At 40.3% G+C, this 26,113-nt stretch overlaps 1 protein-coding gene across 3 annotated transcripts in view; it reads right to left on the reverse strand.

Moving 5' to 3' along the window:
• The window catches only part of LOC133420678 (NACHT and WD repeat domain-containing protein 2), a 115,531-nt gene that overhangs the window by 65,250 nt on the left and 24,168 nt on the right, over positions 1 to 26,113 (reverse strand). For all 3 annotated transcript variants that reach the window (XM_061710442.1, XM_061710443.1, XM_061710441.1), the window contains exon 3: positions 16,584 to 16,672. In XM_061710442.1, the coding sequence (XP_061566426.1) occupies positions 16,584 to 16,672 (89 nt within the window). The remainder of the gene's footprint in view (positions 1 to 16,583; positions 16,673 to 26,113) is intronic.

Raw genomic sequence — 26,113 nt, forward strand, 5'->3', positions numbered from 1 at the left:
TGTCGCTGCATTTCTCCATTTTCTGTTATCTCTTCTCTTATTTTCTTCTCTTTTCTTTCTTATAACTGCTATTTTTTTATTTTTCTTCTTCGTGACAGAGGTTCGCTTTGGCCTGGGGAGTTAAATTTAGCATTCGCTTTAAAGATATCTGGCGCCATCTAGCGTTGTGAATGGGTATAACGTCTAGACCCCGAATGTAAGACGACGCCCACTTTTTCAGTCTTAATTCAATGCAAAAAACACCGTCTTATATTCGGGCCAATACGGTATTTGTTTTTTGTTTTTTTGGTCCAATATGGCTCTTTCAACATTTTGGGTTGTCGACCCCTGATCTAGACTTAGGGCCAATCTCAATACACCCCCTACTTTATTAAGTTTTAATATTTTTTCAGGCGTAAAAGTAACCGTTAAGATCCCCAACCTGGGCTCAGTTTATCCAAATAACGCCTGCTAAGAAATTTGCTCCGATGTTTTCGGGGATGAGAGGATCGCCGGCGATTTATGGTTCCGCGTTAAATCGATGCAGAGCCTACGGCCTAGGTTACGGCCTAGGGTACACGGCGCCGCGTAACCTACGCCGTAGGCTCTGCGTTGGTGTAACGCGGATCCATAAATCAGCCTTTATTCTGGCGAGATCTGAAAAAACAAGTAAGCGGGTGATTATGTACATTCACTGAGTGAATATTATTAAAGTAAATATATATTTCTCGCTAGAAATGTAATCAAAGCGCATTTTTAAGCAGAAACTAACTCAAAATATTGATTTTATTCACTAAAAATGAGGAATGTCCGCCATGTTTTTTTGTTTGATTCAGTCTGCAAATGATGACGTAAAGCATTCTGGGAATTTTTCTCAGGCCCTCGGTCAGCTAGTCAGCATCTGAAATCCCTAGCTGTGAAGGGCTAGATTCATACCCCATAACCCTCGATATGTGCACTACCCCTACCTGTACATGCAAAGAGGAATTAGGACACCACTACCCTCACGGGAACACCCAAAATGTAGTGGTAGTGCTGAAAAGTAGGGATAGGGGTGGGATTGGGACTGGGCCTCAGTTTCAGCTGATCCTGCTTTGATGCAGTCGAGTGCGCTGTTCATTTTCACTCTCTCGTCACGTGGCAATCTTATAATTGCTCACGTTGCAATTGAAAAAAATCGCATTTGGTGATATTATTGCGGATGCAATTAATCGCTCAGCCCTAGTTTCAAACTTCGCAGACTTCAGCAGCAAGCTGAGGTAATGAAGAAATGTGATGAAAGGCAGAAAAGGGGACGGGTTGGAAGAATGGCAGAGTAACTCCTTCATAGGAAATCAGGAAATTGGATCCTTGTATGCGCTGAGGTTTTTGTTTGCCTAATACTCTTCATGACAGATGGAGACTCTTGCGAGCTGAATGAGAGCGTGCACAGGTTGGGAACTGAGAGAATGACCCATTGATCAGCAATGTAAACAGAGCCTGTGCAGAGAGAGGAGAATTATATTTCATCCAGAGCTGGGTAGAGGAGCCAAAAACTGTACTCAAGTAAAAGTACTGTTACTTCAGAATAATATGACTCAAGTAGAAGTAAAAAGTAGTCATCCAAATAATTACTTGAGTAAAAGTAAAAGAGTACTTGGTGAAAAAACTACTCAAGTACTGAGTAACTGTTGAGTAACGTCTGATTTATTTTTTTAACACAACCATTCAAACAGACAAAAGTACAAAATAATCATCTTCAGGCAAATTAAATCAATAAAATAATAAAATAAATTAAAATTAATAAATGGCTTAAATTAAAATAATCTTAAAGTAAATTAAAGTACTTTAATAAAATAAAAAAATAATAACAGAATACAAAAATAAATTAAGCACAAGTAGCACAAAATGTCAAGCCTTTGTACTTTTCTTTTTTAACCAGGCAGAACTAGAACAAACATGAACTCATAGAAACTCTGTGTGTGTTTGAGTCTGTGTAAATGTGACAAAACATGCAAAAACTAACATTTTTCCCAAAGAATCACCCAGTGATGTCATGAGATTGACGCGTACGCGGATAAAAGGGATAAAAGAAAAGTAACAGCTCAACGTAGCCTAATGTAGCGGAGTAAGAGGAACAGTTTCTTTTTCACAAATCTACTCAAGTAAAAGTAAAAAGTATAGTGATTCAAAACTACTCCTAAAAGTACAAAATTTCCCAAAACTTACTCAAGTAAATGTAACGGAGTAAATGGAACTCGTTACTACCCACCTCTGATTTCATCTACTTTTTATTTTCTTTTTACTTTTCATCTACTCATCTACTACATTTCCAATCACAAACAGTCCTGCTACTTGTTTTCACCAGTACCACTCGCTGCACCCATCACTACTAATCGAGGCTCAAAGGATAAACTTCTATCATGATGAAGTGTATCATATCAAAATGGTCCGCCTGCAGCTAATATTGCAGGTGGAAACTCAATCATTACCTTGAAACTGCCGTCAGGACACCTGGCAATTCTTCAAGTGAATCAGGGTAATCATGTGAAATGAGAGCGGACACATTCTCATGTGGAAAAAAACCTGAGTTTTTTTTCGGATGAATGAAAATGTTTCCGAATCTGTTCGGTATATCCCCGGGCCTACGGGCTCTTTTGCCTTTTCAAGCAAGCACAAAGCTGACAGCATATCCTCTGCAAGTGGTGTAAACAAACTGCCTGCACTCCGACTCCATTCATTCCTCTCCTCAGAGAAACATTGCCGCCAGTGTTTCATTTGGGTAACATCGCTCTTTTCCAGCCGCTGAGTTAAGTGCAGGCTTTAGTGCAGAGAGGTGTCTGAGAATCAGATTGGGCCGCTGAGTGGAAGAAGGCTGAAGTGATCCCGACACGCTCCGGGGCTAAGAAGTGGAGAAGAAGAAGTGTAGGTGTATCTTGAAGGCATTTGGAAAGCTAAAGTGGGCACTAATGCTGTAACGTTTTTTTTACTAAGCTCCTTAAAACTAACTTAAAAAATCTCAAAAATGAGGGCAGCTGCAGGAAAGCATGTGTATATATACAGGACTGTCTCAGAAAATTAGAATATTGTGATAAAATCCTTTATTTTCTGTAATGCAAAAATGTCATACATTCTGGATTCATTACAAATCAACTGAAATATTGCAAGCCTTTTATTATTTTAATATTGCTGATTATGGCTTACAGTTTAAGAAAACTCAAATATCCAAATATCTCAAAATATTAGAATATTCTGGGGAATCTTAATCTGAAACTGTAAGCCATAATCAGCAATATTAAAATAATAAAAGGCTTGCAATATTTCAGTTGATTTGTAATGAATCCAGAATGTATGACATTTTAGTTTTTTTAATTGCATTATAGAAAATAAAGAACTTCATCACAATATTCTAATTTTCTGAGACAGTCCTACGATATATTCATATATGAATTCAGGGGTTTAAAATAAGCCTGTGATGTGTTTTATATTCCATTTGTGATGATCTTGTTGATTGTCAGTCTCATCTGTGAGGAGGCAGCTGGTGCTTCTCTATAGAGACTGAACAGAGGAAGCATCAGTGAATGGAGATGCTGCACGGCTGCCAACAGGAAAAAAGACTGGCGCGCAAAATGAAGAATACAGCATCCAGGTAAACAGATGGATAGGTTAAAAACAAAATCTGATTCATACATACATGTATTTTTCTATTTTCAGATCTTACTGGCTCTCAGTCTGAGGAGCTGAGCCCTCTCCTGGCTAATGTGTGCAGACAGAAAACCTGGTTTTTAAACCCTTGTGCTGTCTTGTGCTGTCTTCAGGTCAAGGAAGGAGGAAGGGAAGAAAAGAGGAAGGAAGGAAGGAAGGAAGGAAGGAAGGAAGGAAGGAAGGGAGAAAAGAAGGAAGGAAGGGAGGGAGGGAAGAAGGAAGGAAGGAAGGAAGGAAGGAAGGAAGGAAGGAAGGAAGGAAGGAAGGAAGGAAGGAAGGAAGGAAGGAAAGAAGGAAGGAAGGAAGGAAAGAAAGAAGGGAAAAAAGAAGGAAGGAAGGGAGGAAACAAGGAAGGAAGGGAAAAAAGAAGGAAGGAAGGGAAAAAAGAAAGAAGGAAGGGAGGAAGGAAGGAAGGAAGGAAGGAAGGAAGGAAGGAAGGAAGGAAGGAAGGAAGGAAGGAAAGAAAGAAACAAGGGAAAAAGAAGGAAGGAAGGAAGGGAGGAAACAAGGAAGGAAGGGAAAAAAGAATGAAGGAAGGAAAGGAGAAAACAAGGAAAGAAAGTAGGAGGGGAGAAAAGAAGGAAGGAAGGGAGGAAAGAAGGAAGGAAGGAAGGAAGGAAGGGAAAAAAGAAGGAAGGAAGGGAAAAAAGAAGGAAGGAAGGGAAAAAAGAAAGAAGGAAGGAAGGAATGTAGGTAGGAAGGAAGGAAGGAAGGAAAGAAAGAAGGGGAAAAAAGAAGGAAGGAAGGAAGGAAGGAAGGGAGGAAACAAGGAAGGAAGGGAAAAAAGAATGAAGGAAGGAAAGGAGAAAACAAGGAAAGAATGTAGGAGGGGAGAAAATAAGGTAGGAAGGGAAAAAAGAAGGAAGGAAAGAAGCAAGGAAGGAAGGAAGGAAGGAAGGAAGGAAGGAAGGAAGGAAGGAAGGAAGGAAGGAAGGAAGGAAGGAAGGAAGGAAGGAAGGAAGGAAGGAAGGAAGGAAGGAAGGAAGGAAGGGAAAAAGGAATGAAGGAAGGAAAGGAGAAAACAAGGAAAGAATGTACGAGGGGAGAAAAGATGGAAGGAAGGAAGGAAGGAAGGAAGGAAGGAAGGAAGGAAGGAAGGAAGGAAGGAAGGAAGGAAGGAAGGAAGGAAGGAAGGGAAAAAGGAATGAAGGAAGGAAAGGAGAAAACAAGGAAAGAATGTACGAGGGGAGAAAAGATGGAAGGAAGGGAGAAAAGAAGGGAGAAAAGAAGGGAGAAAGGAAGGAAGGGAATAAAGAAGGAAGGAAGGGAGAAAAGAAAAAAGGAAGGGAGGAAAGAAGGAAGGAAGGAAAGAAGGAAGGGAGAAAAAAAGGAAAGGAGAAGGAAGGAGAGAGCAGGAGGAAAGAAGGAACAGGAGAATTAGGTCATTTGGACCCAAAGACAGTACAAGGGTAAAGAAATATCAATTGTCATCTTTTAGCTAAAGCAAAACATAAAATCATAAGCTTTTAGGTTTTTAAGTGGGCGATATTTTCTAAGACCACAGCTTCGCTTATACAGCTGAATTGACAGGCGTTTCCCCGCCTTGTAAAGTAAAAGCATAAAAGAATGCATAAGTAGGCTTTGTTTTTAAACATAGTGACATGTGTCCAATCGTCCGTGCTCCGTCAGTGCTGTGAGCTGTGAAGAAACATCAGTGACAACCGTTGGAGAGATTTGCCATGGTGTTTTATTCCCACTGCCTGCAAGTGTGTGTTTTGTGTGTTTTGTATGTGAAGGCCTGTAAGTTTGGCAACTACATGGTGATCCGACCACGTTATTACCAGAACTGCTTTGAGATTCACTTGAACTCGTGCCTGTGGATGGAGGTGATTGTATTGTAGGCAGAGGTGGGTAGTAACGAGTTACATTTACTCCATTGCATTTACTTGAGTAAGTTTTGGGAAATGTTGTACTTTTAGGATTAGTTTTGAATCACTATACTTTTTACTTTTACTTGAGTAGATTTGTGAAGAAGAAACTGTTTCTCTTACTCCGCTACATTAGGCTACGTTGAGCTGTTACTTTTCTTTTATCCCTTTTATCCGCGTACGCGTCAATCTCATGACATCACTGAGTGATTCTTTGGGGAAAACGTTTGTTTTTGCATGTTTTGTCACATTTACACAGACTCAAACACACACAGAGTTTCTATGAGTTCATGTTTGTTCTAGTTCTGTCTGGTTAAAAAAGAAAAGTACAAAGGCTTGAAATGTAGTGCTACTTGTGCTTAATTTATTTTTTTATTCTGTTATTATTCTATTTATTTTATTATTTATTAAAGTACTTGAATTTACTTTAAGATATTTTAATTTAAGCTATTTTTAATTAATTTTAATTAATTTTATTATTTTATTGATTTAATTTGCCTGAAGATGATTATTTTGTACTTTTGTCTGTTTGAATGGTTGTGTTAAAGAAATAAATCAGACGTTACTCAACAGTTACTCAGTACTTGAGTAGTTTTTTCACCAAGTACTTTTTTACTTTTACTCAAGTAATTATTTGGATGCATACTTTTTACTTCTACATGAGTCATATTATTCTGAAGTACTTGAGTACAATTTTTGGCTACTCTACCCACCTCTGATTGTAGGATGATGTACGAGTCTGACAAACGCAAGATGGGTTGAAGGAAAAGAAACTGAGATTTTTTTATTTTAACAGTACTAGAGGAGAAAACTACATCTGAAGTAGGAAAAGACTGAACAAAGGAACAAATCTATGGACTAATTTGTGTCCAAGTGGAGTCAGTCGATAATACTGCAGAGGAATCTTGCTTATGATTCCCTGCAATAACACCGCAATGTGAATTGTTTTATGCCCTTTGATGGTAAGAGTGTCTCAGTAAAGCTAATGAAATAGTAAAATATTTTGTCAACTGCTTTAACTAATGAGTAAACCATGTCATAATTCCAGCAAATAGCCCAAAAACTTAGTTCTGGCTCTCTTAATCCATTTCAAAACAGCCTGTTTTGAGATGGATTCCAGGTGGATGTCGTTATTCAGTTCTGTGCGACTACATGAACAAGGATTAGAGCAAAACAGGAGCTAGGGCTCAGTCTTTGCAACCGTTACAGATATACGTAAGTCATGCTGGTAAATATTAGACACCAGATATCAATACAAACCAAGCTAAGTCACCAACAAACACCAAGCCAAAATGCAGTAGCAATGTGTTCAAAAGCTAAGTATAGCTTTTCTGCTTCCATTAGAGTTTAGCAGATAGCAGCAGCCAGATGAGACGATCAAATGCATTTCATTAGTAAATGTGGTCACCTTCATAAAAGCCTAAGAGTTTTGTGGACGGCAGTCTGCAAGTGTGTGACATTTAACTCACCACATTGACGGTTACCGTAGAAGAGCAGCTGTTGTTGAAGATGGTAACAGAGTTATAAAGCCTTTTCATAAAAACCGTTGTGGTTCAAAACTAGCAGTGTAACGATACACTAATCTCACGATACGGTACGATACACAATATTGAGGTCACGATAACGATACGATATTATAGCAGTATTTTTTTAACAACCTTGAATGAGGAACATATCACTGGAAAAAATGGTCTTTTATTTTGAAAGACACAAAATACAAAACAATGCTGTGCGTTTGTCCTATTGTTACAGTTTGTAATGCTTTATAACTGTTTAAGTTTTAAAGAGAAAGCCAGGCCAACCATTTTCCACAAACTGAACTAAAAGTAAATGTCAGGTTTGCATTATGATCTTCAGTTTCATACAAGTACAAATATTTTGCCACAAACTGAATAGTTTCTCTCATGTATGATTTGACTTTTTTCTTTTCCAGAAATTTAACAACTAAAATTAAATAAATAAATAAAAGTAAATAAATACATACAATTTTACATCATAAAAAAGATTGATTCCTGCTCACCTTATAAGTGTAAGAGATTTATTTTTGTTAAGAAGGTTATTTTAGTAATTCAGGGTTCATTATTTTATAAATATATTCTTTATATTGTGATGTATCAGGGACTATAATGACACTAGTCAGTTTATCTGTAGTGATTAGTCTGTTTTAGATTGGGCGGAGTGATACGCCACAGTACGGCACTAGGTGCTGTGTTGATGTTCTAAAATCCTACACTGTTGAGGGACATTAAAGTACACTGGAACTCAGCAGAAGTTTCCCCGTGTTTTTCCTACTCACGACCCCAAAAAGGTTTAATTTAATAAGGTAAGGCTTAACTCTACACCAGACTTACATCAGTAAAAGTTCAGAGCTCAAAACCCTGCAAGAGTCCCGTGATCGGGACCAAACGGAACTAGTTTCTTCTGAGTGGAGTCAGATTTTGGTCCGCGGGTTGAGGTGCGGTCGGCACAAATACACTGCGCGTTACTAGTCAACACAATATAGGCTATTAATATTAATAATCCAATATCGCGCTACAGTTTGTCACCTCCACGACACTTATCGTGACGTTTTTGTATCGCGAAATTTCGTGGCACGATATATTGTTACACCCCTATCCAAAACGCAAGTGAAAGATTAAAAGTTCAAAGTCATGTTTTGCCTCAGTGTTGTGTTTTTTCCTCTCAGAATAAGCCCATCCAAGAATGATGATGAACAATAATGTCTTATTTTCACACGTGTAACCAATTGTGACAAGTCAAGCCACCTAAGCGTGGAGCCAGCCATGTCTGAAGGGTTTCTGGAAGGTCACTGATTTCACAGAGGAGCACTGGATTCAAAAACGTAGGGGGAGTTGTGCAACTTTTCACGAGTCAAGTGTGGCAATAACACATGCAGGTGTGTGTATTATAACATGCCCAGGAGAGCCAGTTGCTACAGTAAAGTGAATCTGACTGATGTGAAAGGGGCATTTTCAACGATGGAAAAGCCTTTCCTTTTTCAAATCATGTGATATAAGGGACTTTTTATCCAGTTGACATGTTTCAATGGGCATTGAACAATTCCAAGGGTAATGAAAATGTACCTAGTTTTCAGACCAAGATCGGACCCAAGCGATGCTGAGGGAAAATAGCAAAAAAAATAACTGAAGAGGTCCAAATAAAGCAGGTCAGCGCAAGCATTTCCTTTCATTTGTCCAGCACGATTGTGTCTAGGGGTGGTGATTTGGGCTCAGTTTGCAGCAACAGGACCGGGGGAAACCTTGGGGTCATTGATTCCCACCGTGAACTCCCGCGTGCACAAGCCTAGTCAAGAGTCATTTCCAGCCATATGCCCGGCAGCTAAAGTTTGTGCAAAATTAGGTCATGCAACAGGACGGCCATCTCAAGCACAGCAGCAAATCTCCAATCGAATAACTGAAAAAAGAAAATCCACACTTTTCAAGGGTCGAGTCAAACTCCAAAATGAAACCAGACTGTAATGTTGTAGTGGAAAATTGAGAAAGATGTGCATAAATGCATTTAATTGAAGTTGGGCAAAATTCCCCCACACCAATGAGAGAAACTGACAGCATCATACAGAGCAGCGGTACTTGAAGTTATCACATTAAGTTGATTTTAAAACCTATTGAACTCTTAGTGTACTTAGTCTTTGACACTTTTTGATGAACAGATAATGAGCCAATATAATATGTTGTCTTTTGGTGATCTATGGTTGTGTTTACCTAATTAAAAGACCAGGTAGTAATTAAATGATTATCTACTATGTCCTGGTATTTTTTTTCAACGTTTTCAGGGTCAGCTGACTTCATTTCAACACAGTAAGAGGTTTATCTTGATCCACATACTTTGTACGTTGGAATAAATCAAACATAATTTGTGATAAATCGGCCCTCAATTGATAATGCATGGACATCTAAAGACACAACAGAGTTTGTTTATAAGTCTAGGGATAATTAGACCCAATCCAAAATGCAGTTGACCTAAACAAAATCAAAGAGACAGACAACACGATGTGTCACCAGCTAACAAGAAGCAGGGATCTGAAACGAGCAGTAATGCGTGTAATTTGACCCTGCAAATAACAGCTCACAGTCCCCATGTTGTGTTAAAAGCAGTCTTTTCTCCTGAGATGATTATAACACAGTCTCTCCCTCGCTATCAGCTCTGCTGGTGGGAATTTGATTGGACCCTAATTAGATAGGGATTTAAATATAATCTCTTACAGTGAGACTAAATTTCAAGTTGATAGCCGAGTCTCACGTGGTTCAAAATCCAGGAACACAAATGTGAACTGAGAAATGCCGGTTCGTTCAAAAACCAAAAGGCAAGAACAAAGTCAAAAGAACATTGTATTTCAGTAAATGGTGTAAAACTATGGAATTGTTGCGAAAAGGACTTAAGAATGTGTAGTTCGATCCATACTTTAAAAAACATTTTCAAAATTAAGACTATCAACGGGTGTAAAAATATACTGTAACGGGATATACTGTAATGCAATCAAATTCATTGACACCAAATGTCATAGTGTAACAATTATTACTAGGCTTTTGTTTGCTTCTTTGCACCTACCTCTAACAATCATTTTTTCCTGCAGTTCTTTATAAACATTGTCTAGTATTGATTGTATGATAATAGGGTTAAAGGCATCACAAGCTCAGGCTTCAGCTACACCTTTTTTGGTCCCATCTATTTGAGCCATCTATGTAGTGCCTCGCTGGTTTTGCTGTTTTCCCCATGTGTGCTGGATGATGATGGTTGCACCGATGTATTAACATTGACTACGTTTACATGCAGTGAAAATTCGGGTTATTGCTAATATTCCGGTTACTGAAACATTCGGAATATTCCGTTTACATGGTAACTACCGTATTTTCTGGACTATAAGCCGCTACTTTTTCATAGGTTTTGAACCATGCGGCTTATACAAAGGTGCGGCTATTCTGTGGATTTTTCTTCCACCACTCGGGGCGCTCTAACCGGAATTAGAATCAAAACTAAGACAAAATAAATGCAAAGAAGAATACGCTACTTCTTCTTTAGCAGATAGAAGAAGGTAGAATCAGATTTCAAACAGATAAACAGATAAATAAATACCAGTTATATTCTCTTGGTTCTGTCCCGTTTTAATCAGCAAAGTTGCTGCCGTGTTAAAAGACACTGTTAGGAAAGGATCTATTTAGGTACAAACATGTACATCATTTACAGTTCAAAATCCTTCTGTACATGTAGTAAATATCTAATCTAACATAAATACCTGCGGCATATCTTTTTTTTTTTTTAAATAGAGCGGATGCGGCTTGTATGCAGGTGCAGCTTATAGTCCAGAAAATACGGTAATCATTCGGGATATCTGGATCAAACCAGCGACGCGAGGAGAACGTCATGATGCAATTCCCGTCATTTCTGCTTCTTCTTCCTGTATCCAAATTCAAAACAAATGCTGCTTCACGCAACTTTTCGCTCACCTTTTTTAAAATCTCGCTATCCCGGTACTTTCTACCGTCTACAAATGCAGAAATGTTCATATCCTTCATTACATTTATGAAGTGATTAGTCTCCTCCTGGTCTTGTGTTTCTCCGTGTTTATAAGAACTTCCTGGACTCAAAAGGCCAGGATTCCTTGTGAACAGAGCATGTGCAGAAAACAAATTCCTGTTCCGTTTGATGGGGATATTCCGTTTGGTGTTTATATGACCCAATATTCGGGTTTTAAAAGGAGTAACCCAGGGCTCATATTCAGATTTTTAAAACCAGAATATGAGCAAATTTGGGTTATTCAAAGGGGTTATTGGTGTTTACATGGCCGTGCAAAACCGGGTTATTGCTAATATTCGGGTTTTAAAAGGGTTATTGATGCATGGTAGGGCTGGGCGGTATGGAGTAAAAAATGTATCACGATAATTTCTGGCATTTATCCCGATAACGATAAAAATGACGATAAAAAAAATACCAATTCAACTCCACCTTTTTAACTATAAATCTATCACGCTCTCAGATCAGCCATGTTTGTTACACAGAAACATCACAGAAACATCATCAACTGGAATTTATCTTTCTTTCTTTCTTTCTTTCTTCTTTCTTTCTTTCTTTCTTCTTCTTTCTTTCTTTCTTTCTTTCTTTCTTTCTTTCTTTCTTTCTTCTTTCTTTCTTTCTCTTTCCTCCTTCCTTCCTCCATCTTCCTTCCTTCCTTCCTTCCTTCCTCCATCTTCCTTCCTTCCTTCCTTCCTTCCTTCCTTCCTTCCTTCCTTCCTTCCTTCCTTCCTTCCTTCCTTCCTTCCTCCATCTTCCTTCCTTCCTCCATCTTCCTTCCTTCCTTCCTTCCTTCCTTCCTTCCTTCCTTCCTTCCTCAATCTTCCTTCCTTCCTTCCTTCCTTCTTCCTTCCTTCTTCCTTCCTTCCTTCCTTCCTTCCTTCCTTCCTCCTTCCTTCCTTCCTTCCTTCCTTCCTTCCTTCCTTCCTTCCTTCCTCCTTCATCCTTCCCTCCTTCCTTCCTTCCTTCCTTCCTTCCTTCCTTCCTTCCTTCCTTCAGGTACGTTGTGTGTGGATTTAACACAGAACCATAAATCAGTTTTACACAAAAACTTCATCAACGGGAATTTATTGTTTTTACTGCGAGATACAAATTCTTACCGTGGGGAATTTTTTTTGACGGTAAATCGTGAACGGTAAAATATTTTCCCATTCCTACTGCATGGAAACGCATTCATCGTTTTTTGGATGACCAAAATAAACAAAAAGAAAGAGAAAAGAAAGAAAGAAAGAACAAAGACATGAGTATTTGACTGGTTAAAGACTGAACCACAAGCACAACAGCTCCCTGACCAGTAGTAACCCAGTGCATCTACAGAGGGGGCTGTTTTCTAAACCCTTATCCTTCATCCATCCCTGGCATCCCTCCGCTCTCACTCTGTCTTAGTGTGAGCTTTCTTGCAATATACTAAAAAAAAAAGGGAGCATCCAAACGACTGATCAAATACAGAGAAAGACCAGGAAACACAGGGAATAAACATGTTAAAACGGGATGGCAGAGGCTGATCCTCCATGTTGGTGCTGTGCGGTGACTGAATGAGGACGCGGCCCTCGGCCCTTAGGCTGGATGTCGGTGCCCTATTCCCCCCCGCTTCATTTCCTGCAATCCTTCTCCATCCTGTTAAGGGAATGCTCTGGATGGAAACTGAGTCAAATGATGAGAGACCGAGGAGAATTGGTTTTCAGCAGCTTGGCATATGTGTGTCAGCGGATATATATGTGTGTGTGTGATGTGTGTGTGACAGACGGAACGTGCCAGCGAGTGTGTGTGTGTGTGTGTGTGTGGTGTGTGTGTGTGTGTGTGTGTGTGTGTGTGTGTGTGTGTGTGTGTGTGTGTGTGTGTGAAAAAAGGAGGTGGAGTTGTCAAAAAAAATACATATCAAAGGAGAAAATTAATTCAGTTAGGCTACTAGGCAAAGAATCTTCCACGCAAATCGCTGTACGTGACAATGATACGGTATTTCACGTGGCAAATGATTCATGAGGCGACTTGTAGCCGAGGAGCTGGATCTCACGTGGTGAGGGTGGGAGATCGGTGGGTCTAGGGAGAGGAGGAAGACGATGGAGGAAGCAGTGGAAGTGAGTCATAATATTCACTTCCAGGCCTTCTGCATAATCATTTCAGCTCCTGCTTCAGCACAGTGAGCTGAATCACCAGACAGACACGTGGCCACGGAGCCAAAATGTCGCCGCCCTGACTTCTGTTTTTCTTGCACTTCTTTATCACACACGTACTTGTGTGATATTCCATTGCCATGGCTCACAAATCACAGTATTGCACTCTACAACAGTGTGATATTTTCGGCTGTAGCCATATGAGCGTCCAGATTTGGGTTTGTCTTCACTAAAGTCTTCTACGTGTCTTCTGCCTCCAGGAAGAGAACTGAATATAAATTAAAGCAGGGATGAACGCGCCCTCGCACTCACGGCCACCGCCCTCCATAAGCATATCAGAAATGACACCACCCACGACTCTCTATGTCAAACCATTGAAATATTATGGCAGAAATTAGGAACTATGAAATATCGACCAATTAGAAGAAGGGGCGGGGCTGATTTGCACCAATTATGGTGAAGGACTCAAAACCATGTCCGATGACACCACCCATGACTCTCTATGTCAAACCATTCAAAAGTTATGGCAGAAAATCAGAAGTATCACATATCGACAATCAGAGAAGGGCGGGGCTAATTCATGCCAATGAAGGTCAAGGACTCAATACCGAGTCCGATGACACCACCCACGACTCTCTATGTCAAGCCATTCAAAAGTCATAGCAGAGAAAAGTTTTCCAGGGGCGCTGTTGAGCCGTTAGGCCACGCCCATTAATGCAGACCATGAAATATCAAATTTATCATCATTTATCATCATTTTGCAAAATTTGGTGACTTTTGGGGAACTATCAAATATGGACCAATCAGATGAAGGGGGGGCGCGCTTTTTTACGTCTAGCGTCGCCACGGTAACGCTTTTGAAAGAGAAAAGTAATGCGTGTAGTCGCAGGATGGAGACGCACATTTTGATGTATAACACACCTGGGTGCACGTTATGGTTTGGGCCGTATTAACTGCCGAAGAAATGGCATAAATTGCGCCAAAATTACATGATTAATTCAAAATGGCCGACTTGCTGTTCAGTTTCGGCCATGGCGCCAAGAGACTTTTCTTTAAGTTGCGACATGATACAGTTGTGTACCGATTTCGTGCATGTACGTCAAACCGTATCGTGGGGCTTGAGGCACAAAGTTTTCTAGGGGGCGCTGTTGAGCCATTAGGCCCGCCCATTAATGAAAACCATTAAATATCACATTTTTCACCAGGCCTGGCTTGGTGCAAAATTTGATGAATTTTGGGCACGTTTAGGGGGGCAAAAAGGGCCCTCATTTCATCAGAATAAAGAAAGAAAGAAAGAAAGAAAGAAAGAAAGAAAGAAAGAAAGAGAAAGAAAGAAAGAAAGAAAGAAAGAAAGAAAGAAAGAAAGAAAGAAAGAAAAGAAAGAAAGAAAGAAAGAAAGAAAGAAAGAAAGAAAGAAAGAAAGAAAGAAAGAATAATTCCTACAGATACAATAATGCTTTAATTTTGCTTGATGAACATGTGAAGGATGAAAGAACACCCAGCCATGGAGCAGTCTGAACATCCTGGTTTATGTAGGGGAATTATTTGAAACACATAAACCTTTAGCCGGTGTGTGCCTGGAGCTGTTTGTGATCCAAATAATCTTAGCATGAAAAGAGAATTAGCTGAAGACAACCTGGTAAGTATAGTTCAATTAAAAATAATTCAGAGGTGATGGTTCCCCCTCATCATCACCAAACCTCTGAATACTTCCAGGGAGTGATCTATGGCAGAAATCTCTCTCTGACCTGAGGGGTCGGCGCTGGATCTGGTAAACAAACAAACGTCTGATTGCAATCTTTCCATGTATGTGGATTTGCATTGCAAATGATCTTGATCAGTGGACACCGCGGGGAGGGATGGGGCAGTTCTCTGGCAGCTGCAAACGTCTGAGCCCCAGCATCGCGCTGCCTTATCCACAGCTGCACGTGTGCCTGCGTTCACCAACCTGAGCCTTATCTCTGCTGGCCTTCTGTGGACGGATGCACCTCTGGGGGTCGTCTCCCCTCACCCAGCAGCTGTCTGAGGCCTGATGTATGGAGATCTGATGCTGCTTTAAAGTCACAACCAGCAATAGGTAACGCCTGGATTTTAGTAACACTGGTATCTGATACTGTTTTTAGGGCCCGAGCACTTACAGTGCGAAGGCCCTATTGTATCTGTAGGATTCTTTCTTTCTTTATTCTTTTTTCTGACGAAAGGAGGGCCTTTTTGCCCCCCTAAACATGTCCAAAAAGGCACCAAATTTTGCACGCGAGCCAGGCCTGGCGAAAAATTTGATATTTGATGGTTTTCATTAATGGGCGTGGCCTAATGGCTCAACAGCGCCCCCTAGAAAACTTTGTGCCAAAAGATCCACAATACGGTTTGATGTACATGCACGAAAATCGCTACACACCTGTATCATGTCGCAAATTAAAGAAAAGTCTCTTGGCGCCATGGCCGAAACCAAACAGGAAGTCGGCCATTTTGAATTAATTGTGTAATTTTGGCGCAATTTATGCCATTTCTTCAGCCGTTTCTTTGCCCGAACCGTAACGTGCACCCAGGTGTGTTATACATCAAAATGTGCCTCTCCATCCTGCGACGATGTGCATTACTTTTCTCAGTCAAAAGCGTTACCGTGGCGACGATAGACGCCAAAAAGCGTGCCCCGCCCTTCACCTGATTGGTCCATATTTGATAGTTCCTACTTTCTGCCATAACTTTTGAATGGTTTGACATAAAGACTCGTGGGTGGTGTCATCGGACATGGTTTTGAGTCCTTCACCTTAATTGGTGCAAATTAGCCCCGCCCCTTCTTCTGATTGGTCCATATTTGATAGTTCCTACTTTCTGCCATAACTTTTGAATGGTTTGATATAGAGAGTCGTGGGTGGTTTCATCCACTAAATGTCCAGGCCTGAAGAATCTACATGCAAGTCATACAAGCTTCCACTGCAGCCTGAACGTGCACAAGGGTGCGAGGGCCCGTTCATCGCTGCTTGCAGCTTTAATTATCATTACTTTATATTCATTCTGATCAAATCACTTCAAATATTCTCATTTTAAGTGTCGCTACCAAAACAACATCCGAAACGAGTGCTGCCAGAGCTAAGATGAGGGCTCGCAGAGCCCCTAATGGACACCAGAGGAACTACAGTTTTTTCTCAGTTCTGCGTTGGTTAAACCGGAAATTGGATGATGCGATTCATGAATCGAAGCTCTTCAAGAGTTAGAAAACCTCACAATGTCACAAGCATACGCTCCCATTCCAGGTTCAAACAATATTGCCTTCAGAGTAAAGATGGAATAAATGTCTTGCTGTCCCCCTCTAAATGTTAATGGATAAAAGAAGATAAAACATATAAATGATAAATTAAGGGTAAAAAACTTCAAATTAATTAGCAGGTCAAATTTGAGCACTTACTTGGAATTCAATCCCATAGTTCTCTCTGCAGAAGTCTCGTAATTTGGGGTAGACGTGCTCTTTCAGTGCGTTCCTCTCTGCTTCTGTGTCTGGAAAACAAAATACAGGAAAAGCTTGAGTAGTCTGGAAAAAAATATACATATTCAGACATTTAAGTGACCACTTACAACTGAATTTGAAGTAGAGGCAGTGTTGTGAGTAGGGGTGGGCAAAAATATCGATATGGCAATATATCGCGATACTTTTCCAGCCGATTCAATATCGATATTCAAAATTTGAATATTGATTATTTATTTATTTTTTTAAATATTTTTATCCCCGATTTTTTTCCCATTATATCACCCACTGCTCCTACCTAAGTGACAGTCCTGGGCATTGCCACTCTCTACCAACCCCGGGAGGGCCCTGCACTGAGCTCAGGTTTTATTTCACGTTTTATTTCATTTTATAATTTATTTTTTATATAACACAATTGCCTGTCCTTAAAAATCGGGATATCGCATAATCGGGATATCGCAATGTGTATCGTATCGTGGCTGAAGTATCGTGATGCGTATCGTATCGTGAGGTCCTTCCCAATACCCACCCCTAGTTGTGAGTTAAACAGCTTCGTATTAAGTATTGAGAACACAAAAATACTACTTATATTTCATCTGAAATGAGTTATCAGTTGGTGATGTATTAACTTGCAAGCAACAAACATACAGGGAAGAACATTTTTAATGCATTTTAATGCAAACAAGTGGCTACTCTTCAGACGAATGAAGACACTGTTTCAAAAGAAATCCCTCTTGTGAGGCTAAATGGTACATCTAGTCAGATATAATGCAGGATGTGAGAGTTTCCACCTCAAAACTGCCATGAAAATTCACTCTGACAGCATCTTTAGTTGTATGAATCATAACAGTATTGGATGGAAGCCACTGAAAATACTTTTCCTCACATTTGAGCTCCTCGAACAGCTGGAGTGATGAACTGCTCTTATTCACTTCTTACTTTATGTGCTTTTATTGCACTTGCTGTTGCTTAAAATAGGCCCAACCCTACATGTGTGCTGTTAAGACCACTGCATGTGTCGAGACGACATAAAGACACATAAATAGTCTGCTAAAGTAAGATGCAGCTTTTGTATTTGACAGTTAAAGATGAATGTATATATTTAAAAACTAGTTGTTAAATTGGATATTATTGGATTGTTTCAATATGTAAGTCAGCACATGTCCATCCACACTGCAAAAACTCAAAATCTTAACAAGAATATTTGTCTTATTTCTAGTTAAAATGTCTCATTTTTAGTCAAAAAAATCTCATTACACTTAAAACAAGAGTCATTACCAGAAAAATAACTTATTTGACAATTTTCACCTGTTTCAAGTAGAGTTTCACTTAAAATAAGTCGAAAAATCTGCCAGTGGAACAAGATTTTTTTGCTTGTAATGAGAAGATAAATCTTGTCCCACTGGCAGATTTTTCTACTTATTTCAAGTGAAAATTGACTTGAAACAGGTGACAATTGTCAAATAAGTTATTTTTCTGGTGATGACTAAATGTTGAAATAGCAGTAAAACCACATTCATTGATGAAATGACATAAGGGATGGAAAGGAGGGATGGCAGTTTTACAGGGGGATGATTTGGACCGTTTTTATTTCAGAGGGGGATGCCGTCCCCCCTCATCCCCCCTCATCCCCCCTCAACTCCAGTACTGATTGAACTTAAATATAATTTTCTACCCGAATCTTCTGCATATACAGTATGTGCTGTGAACTATATGAAGGGAAAGGCCAAACATTAAAAAAGCCACCACACCAGAAACTGAAATCTCTGTTTCATATTTTTCTACATTTTATTTATCTTCTCTGACTACAATTTTGCGAGGATATGGCGCATGGCTTTCAGAAAAAACAGGTACTGAGCTTGAAACAGGTGAAAATTGTCAAATAACAAGTTATTTTTCTGGTAATGACTCTTGTTTTAAGTGTAATCAGATTTTCTGACTAAAAATGACACATTTTAACTAGAAATAGGACAAATATTCCTGGTAAGATTTTGAGTTTTTGCAGTGCACAAGCATCTGGCCACGTGTATGAATGTGAATCCGCTGAAAAAAGGCGACATTATTCAGCAATAAGAAAGCAGCGATCATCTTGGACACTCCACATGTCATAGATGAGACCCCACAGCTTGTTGTTGTGTCCCACTTTCCCTGCCGCTTCGCCGTCCCTTTGCACCGTCTTCCAAATGGTTACTGTAATGCATTTAGACATGGCCAGTCTCGGTGGGCCTCTCTCTTTCTGAGGGGTGTGGACGGACTGTTAAAAACAGAACATGCCCAACAGAGATGCCCGGCGTGACCAAGAAGCTGCACACACACACACACACACACATGTGCACAAACAGCCCCTCAGCTGCTAACCATGTCATACTCAACGTGAGAAGAGTAGCCCACAAATTTGCTCTGACGTATCTATCTCTCGTCTATCTTTAGTAAGGCTTTGGGCTGTGACTGAGCAAACATCCGCCCACAGCCACCCTGGCCAAATGTCAAAGCAGAGCCAAACGGATGTTATGGTATGTAAATTAAATAGTACGCATCAGTGGAGCTATCATCTTATTTTCCATCAGTAATATCCGTATTTCGTGCGTATTATGTAAGATGTTTCACGGTGGCACGGCAACAACAGACCTGCAGGAATCTGCCGTTTGTGGAATTTTAGATTAAACCTGTTTGTGTTGGGGAAGCGTTGAAAGGCGACGACTACACTATCTGGATGTGACCTGACAAGACTTAACCGCGCTCCTATTGGTGCTGTGCTGATAACGGCGCGCTGCCTCCGTCTCCTTCTTCTGTGGGACGATGATGAGTTATGGCAGCTTGATGTACAGTATGTTCGTGCTCCGTCGTCTGCACAGCAACATTCAAAAGAACAAAGGCTGGATCCAACATTAAGGGCTCTAATTCCCCTGTTTGTTCATTTCAACAGCAGACTAATCTCTCCTTCAGATATAGTCTGTCATCTCTTGTTCATTTATTCTCTTTCTGTCACATGTTTTTGCTTTTCTTTCTTCCTCTCTCTTTGTTTCGGGGAACTAATGGGTAATCATGTGAACAGACAAATCGTAAAATGTCCCTACTGTTTGTCCCTTCTTTGCTTCCCCGGTAACTATTTTTAGACCTAATGTAAAAATGGTTAATGCCGTCCGAGAGAAAAAATTTTGCAAAGCATAGACAGCTAGTGAAGCTACATTTGAGAATCTGCAACCAGTAACAGGATTTCTTTACAGGATATTTGAGCGCTGCTAACGCTGAAACCGCTAGACGAGCTTGAATTCCAAAACCACACTGCAAAAACTCAAATTCTTAACAAGAATATTTGTCTTATTTCTAGTTAAAATGTCTCATTTTTAGTAAAAAAAAAATCTCATTACACTTAAAACACGACATCACTGGAAAAAACAACAATTTTCACCTGTTTTAAGTAGATTTTCCCTTAAAATAAGTAGAAAAATCTGCCAGTGGAACAACATTTTTTTGCTTGTAATGAGAAAATAAATCTTGTCCCACTGGCAGATTTTTCTACTTATTTCAAGTGAAAATGTACTTGAAACAGGTGAAAATTGTCAAATAAGTTATTTTTCTGTTAATGACTCTTGTTTTAAGTGTAATGAGATTTTTTTGACTAAAAATGAGACATTTTAACTAGAAATAAGACAAATATTCCTGGTAAGATTTTGAGTTTTTGCAGTGCAAATAAAAGTCACCTCCTTAAAGTAAGTTATACGTGGATTATTTCTGCCGGTCCTTCATTCCTCCAGATTGTCTCATCAACCAGGCTCACACGATGCACTCGTGCTGCCCTCATCGCTGCGCTGACACTCCAGTCCAGACAACACGCAGCCTCTCAGGCTCACGAGGGTCTTAGGAAGTGGAAGAGACAAGTGCATCGTGCCAAAGGTTGACTCATGTTTCTGAAGTAATGATGAAATGTACCGTGTATCCTTGTTTTGGTAAAACATCACAGAAAAACTGTAGATTTAGCCCCCTTTTCGATCATGCTGTTACACCACTCAATTGCCTTGAGGGGTAGTGTAGGAGCCAAAACAGCATTTATGTTTTTATTAAAGGAATATTTATGATTTCACCAATTCCCATATTTTTAGTTCTAGTTCATTGACTGCGTTTACATCCAGTCAATAACCCTTTTAAAACCCGAATATTGGCAATAACCCGAACTTGCACGGCCATGTAAACACCAATAACCCCTTTGAATAACCCTGGGTTACTCCTTTTAAAACCCAAATATTCAGTCATGTAAACGCCAAACGGAATATCCCCATCAAATGGAACATGAATTTGTTTTCCAGGAAGTTTTTATAAACACGGGGAAAAGCAAGACCACGCCACACTTTTGGAGTGAGGAGGAGACTAATCACTTCATAAATGTAATGAAGGATATGAACATTTTGGCATTTGTAGACGGTAGAAAGTACGGGGATAGCGAGATTTACAAGATTTTCTTCCGGCTCTCGACGAAGGCGGACGCTTTTTCTGCTCTCTCCCTTATCTGCCTGCCCTGCTACTGCTTGTGTGTCTCGTCTTCAGAGTCTCTTCTTTTTTCACTCCTCTGAAAACTCTACAACTCTACAACATGGAATTGATTAACTGGTCTCTCAGCACAATTGACCAAATTTTTGCGACCAGAAGACAGGGGGTAAGGGAGCCCTCTTGCCCCGATGGGACATTTTTTTTCTGGATATACAATGGATTCCTACAAATAGTGGAAGCCCTTGTGTCTCAAAATTCTGTCTGTCGAGGATGTTGAAGACTCCTTCATAATTGGAATTATGATAGCAGGATTTCTCCTGATCATCCTCCTGATCGGAGGGGCGGGATTCCTGATGTATTGACAAACGCATAAGACGTCGACAGCTGTTTTGGCTCTTTCAGAGCTGCCGGACGTGGCTGAAGGGTCAAGCAAGGCGACCAATGCTCAGACTCTAACGTTGGGGGAGCAGGGCGGCAAGCTGGATGCGATTCTCGAACAGAATCGTAGGCTAGTGTCGGTGTTCGAGCTCATTGGCAAGATTGATAACACCCTGGAGAAGTTGGAAGCTCGGCTTGGCGGGAAGTGATCACAAATTCGTCTGATTGGAGTGCCATTGATGAACCAGAGACTGAAAGGCAGACGGAAAATTACTGGGCTGCCTGTTTTTCAATATAATTGTTGATTCTATAATCTGCCCTTGACAGAGCGGTCTCTGGCCGATCGGCCCTGGTCACAATCTTCCTGGTGGAATGTAAACAAGATGACTCTGCCCCCACTAATCCCTCCCCCTCTCCCACGAACACCTGCGGATCCCTGTCTCAGAACTGTACGAGCCGCCTGATAACATCAAGGACATTTGGCTGAGAGCAGCTCTGGGTGAAGGTTCACGGACTTATCGCGTCACAGACACTTACTGAAAAACACACACACTTCCCTCAACTTCAACGCCTTCCTTGGCTCCTCCCTCTTATCAGCCCTCCCCCAACAGTCTCCGGGTTTCGAGCGCCAGACGGCGATCACTTGGATGTACCCCCCCCACACCCACACACCCACATGCAAGTCTTGTGATGTCTGTTTGTTCTGTGTGCTGCTGAGGTGTTTTTTTTGCAACTTGATACTGTGTATTGTATGATATTCAGTGTGAAGATGTATTTTTTCTCCTCCCCCCCCTATCCCAGTGTTACCCTTTGGAAAATAGGCGCACAATACCATTGTGCCGCCGCCGGTGTATCCGAAGTCAAAAACAGTTGTCTAAGCTGACCTAATAAACCTGATTCTGAAGAAGGTGAGCGAAAAGTTGAGCGACGCAGCATTTGTTTTGAATTTGGATACAGGAAGAAGAAGCGGAAATGACGGGAATTGCGTCATCACATTCTCCGCACGTCGCTGATTTGATCGAGATATGCCAAATGATTAATTACCATATAAACGGGGATAACCCTGTTTGCTCACGCATGTAAACGGAATATTCCGAATGTTTCAGTAAGGAATATTAGCAATAACCCGAATTTTGACTGCATGTAAATAGGGCTGGGCGATATATCGAGATTTTAATATATATCGATATATTTTCAAACGCGATATGGTACGAGACAATATCGCTTATATCGATTTAAAAAATAAATAAATAAAAAATTTTGATTTTGATATAGCTTATTTTGTGACAAATTGACTTGAATGTTTTATTTGAGATTTGCACAATTGTTTTGTTATTTGCACAACTATCAACCTCAGTGGAAAAGTCTGCCTGTTACTGTCTACATTGTATTAATTCCACAGTGTATTTTATTTTAATTGTTATGCAGGGAAGGGATATTTGTTTTATTTTATTCAAGAAGCATTTTTATTCTATATATGCAGGCAGTTTATTTTTATTTCATTTGTTTTATACATTTTGATATTGTGCAGACCTCTGTTAATAAAGATACCTGTGTGACATTTGGCACGAGGCTTTGTATTAAAACTGACTATTTTTGTAGGGGTTTGCCTCAGAAAAAAATGAAGCTAACAGAGATGCTATGCTATAATGCTTTGGGGGAAACCCCAATTATGGCACAGAAAAATATCGATATATATCGAGTATCGCCATTCAGCTAGAAAATATCGAGATATGACTTTTGGTCCATATCGCCCAGCCCTACATGTAAACGTAGTCACTGATTTGTTTTGGCAGTCTGGCCACTGAGTGACAGCTTGGCCACACCCATGGTAATTGGGGGTGTGATGCCAGCTAACAAAGGGAAGTGGAAAAAGTTTGTGGGACAATGGAGTCCGAGCCTTAGTTGGGAAGCAAACACAGTTTTTTAACCACAACTCACCGTAGAATCTCACCATAGTATTCTCATACATTTTCTTTCTTTCACATAAACTAGAAACATACACTTTGTGCTGGCTTATGAAGTTTTGTAGGATATTTTGAGTTTATTTTCACACAATGACTGGCTGCATGGTGACTGGGTCTGGATCTACAACCAAGGTGTATTAAAACCCACTTTTCTAAGGCTGGGGCTGTGGCTATAGTGAACAAAATAGCCAGAACAGGTGGATTCACTCCTCATTTAAGAGTGTTGTGCCTCTTTTGGAGTTGGTTTCACAACCAATTCAGGAATAGCATAATCAGGCTTTTGATCACTTTCTTCATTCATTTTCTCTCTCTCTTCCCAGATACAACTATCTACGCTGCTCTGCCCACTTTTAATGTGCCTCACCTCCACACCTGCTCATTATCACCTTGGCAGCACTTTCCAATGCTTCCCTGCCAGATTATTTTTGCTCCTCAGCCTCTTTTTTCTGCCCCTGCTCTCCACAAAGAACTGGTGACTTTGATCTGCTTTTTGTGCTAAGAACCGCTGGGGATTCTTCTCACCCCCTTGGGTTGTTTTCTATTCCTAGTTTTTGCTGAGAACTTCTAGCCATTGTGGCTATTGGATTTTTCTTTTTACCGTGTAAGGCAATTTTTGAATCTACTAAGGTCATGGGGCCTCATTTATAAAAGAGTACGTAGGATTCATACTAAAAGTGTACGTGCGCTCAAAAACCGAAAATGGCGTGCGCACAAAAAAATACGGATTTATAAAACCGTGTACACGCACATCTGCACCCAACGTTCGCTTTATAAATCACAGTCCAGCTGGAAGGTTGTGCACGTGAATTTGCCTCATATCCCGCCCTCTACACGCCCACTTTCTACCATAAATGGTCAATGCAAACTACTTGGTGACTGTATTTGCATATAAATGAGCCTGCTGAGCATGCGCAGCGCCACCTGCAGTCTGTTTCTGCTGTGCGTCAGGATGAATGAGACGTGTCGAGCCGGTGTTCTGCCGAGGTGTCCTACCTCGGCAGAAAATACTACCGTACGATCCCTGTTTCTTTTATCTCAGTTTTATTTTTTTTTTCAAAGGCTTTTTCATGCAAATAGACGATTTAACAGCAGGAAGTCAGAATGTGCTTCCACATAGATCTATGTGTACGACGCTTCGGCGGAAGAAAAAAACCCTGTCAGATCACGCTTCCACATAGACATCAACATTTATCTATGTTGTTTATCTTATCGGCTTGGGTGTACATGGATCTTTAAGTCTGATATGTGATGACATTAAAAGTATGACATGAATCTGGCTTCATTTCACCACCTCACCGTCTGCGTCGCCAGTTCCCCATATCTTCAAAATGTTCCTACGCGAGGGTCAGGGTTGGCGTAAAGATACACACATCTTTCGGTTAGTTTTTTCTTTTTAAATCCCAACCTTTGCGTAGAAGGTGGCGTGCGCATCTTTCAAGCCCTGTTTTGTGCACAAGCAAGCTTTATAAATGAGGACCCAGGTCTGATGTAACGCTGGGTGGAGATAACTTCAGACATCCTAATACAGTGTGCAGTATGTGCAAAACATCACTTTTTTCCCCCACAATTAAATGGTGGAGATGCAGCCAGTGTTTTTTTTGGACTTTGTTTTTTGTTTGTTTATTTTTTCGGGGTTATTTTTTTGTGGTCTTCAGCCTGCAGCAAGAATGTCTTAGAGCAGCTACAGTAGATGAGGAGCCACAGCCTCCATGTCTACACCTCCAATTCAGCTGCCCAGCCTCCCAAATAGCGTACTGTTTCTTTAATGCTCAGAAATTTACGTTAAGAAAATAACCAATAACACATTCCGGTGTCAGCCTTACGCAGGGAGTGCTTTCATCTCTTCTGGGATAACTGGTTTTGAGAGCTAATCCTGCATGGGTTCAAAAGGTTCTGGGCATGTCGCCGCTTCTTGGTCAATCAATGTGTCGTTTCAGCGATGCGAAAGGTGGCGTAGTGATGTCTGGGAGCTGAGAATGGTCCGCTGGTTGAGGTGAAGTCAATGTGAAGAGTAAAGATGTGATCAGAGTTGTTATTGGTGATTGGTCACGATCCAGCGCCAGTTGTTTTTATTTATTTAGCCATATAAGCAATCAAAAGAAACGAGTAAGTAACGGCTACACGGTGCAACGCTCTGCAATCTCATCTCATCTGCTTTAGAAAAAGGTACATGTGATGAGAAAGAGTATGAAACGTGTCAGTTCTGTGTCAAACACTGGCTCCTTCATGAGAGAAAACCAACTGAAATGCTACAGCAAATTTAAATGTTATTCATTATTATTGTGTTTTTATTGTGTTTTTATTTCTCCGTCATCATAACCCACAACCCAAGTTCTGAAACAAAGCCACAGTATGACATTGCATGCCAATTTGTCTCAGTTTTATAAAAAAGAAAATGTATCTTGTGTGTCTTGCTGGTACAGTAGATAACAGAAAAATAAAATCTCTAGATAATGATCGAGAAATTTAAAATACAGGCTTCTTTTAATAAGAAGGTGGAGAATACGGACAATAGAAAATTGGTAAACTAGCCCCTTAACAATGACAAACAGAAATTAAAGCTGCAAGCAGCGATGAACCATTCAAAAGTTATGGCAGAAAGTAGGGACTATCAAATATGGACCAATCAGATGAAGGGGG

Source organism: Cololabis saira, chromosome 20 (assembly GCF_033807715.1).
Source record: "Cololabis saira isolate AMF1-May2022 chromosome 20, fColSai1.1, whole genome shotgun sequence".
Lineage (NCBI taxonomy): Eukaryota > Metazoa > Chordata > Actinopteri > Beloniformes > Belonidae > Cololabis > Cololabis saira.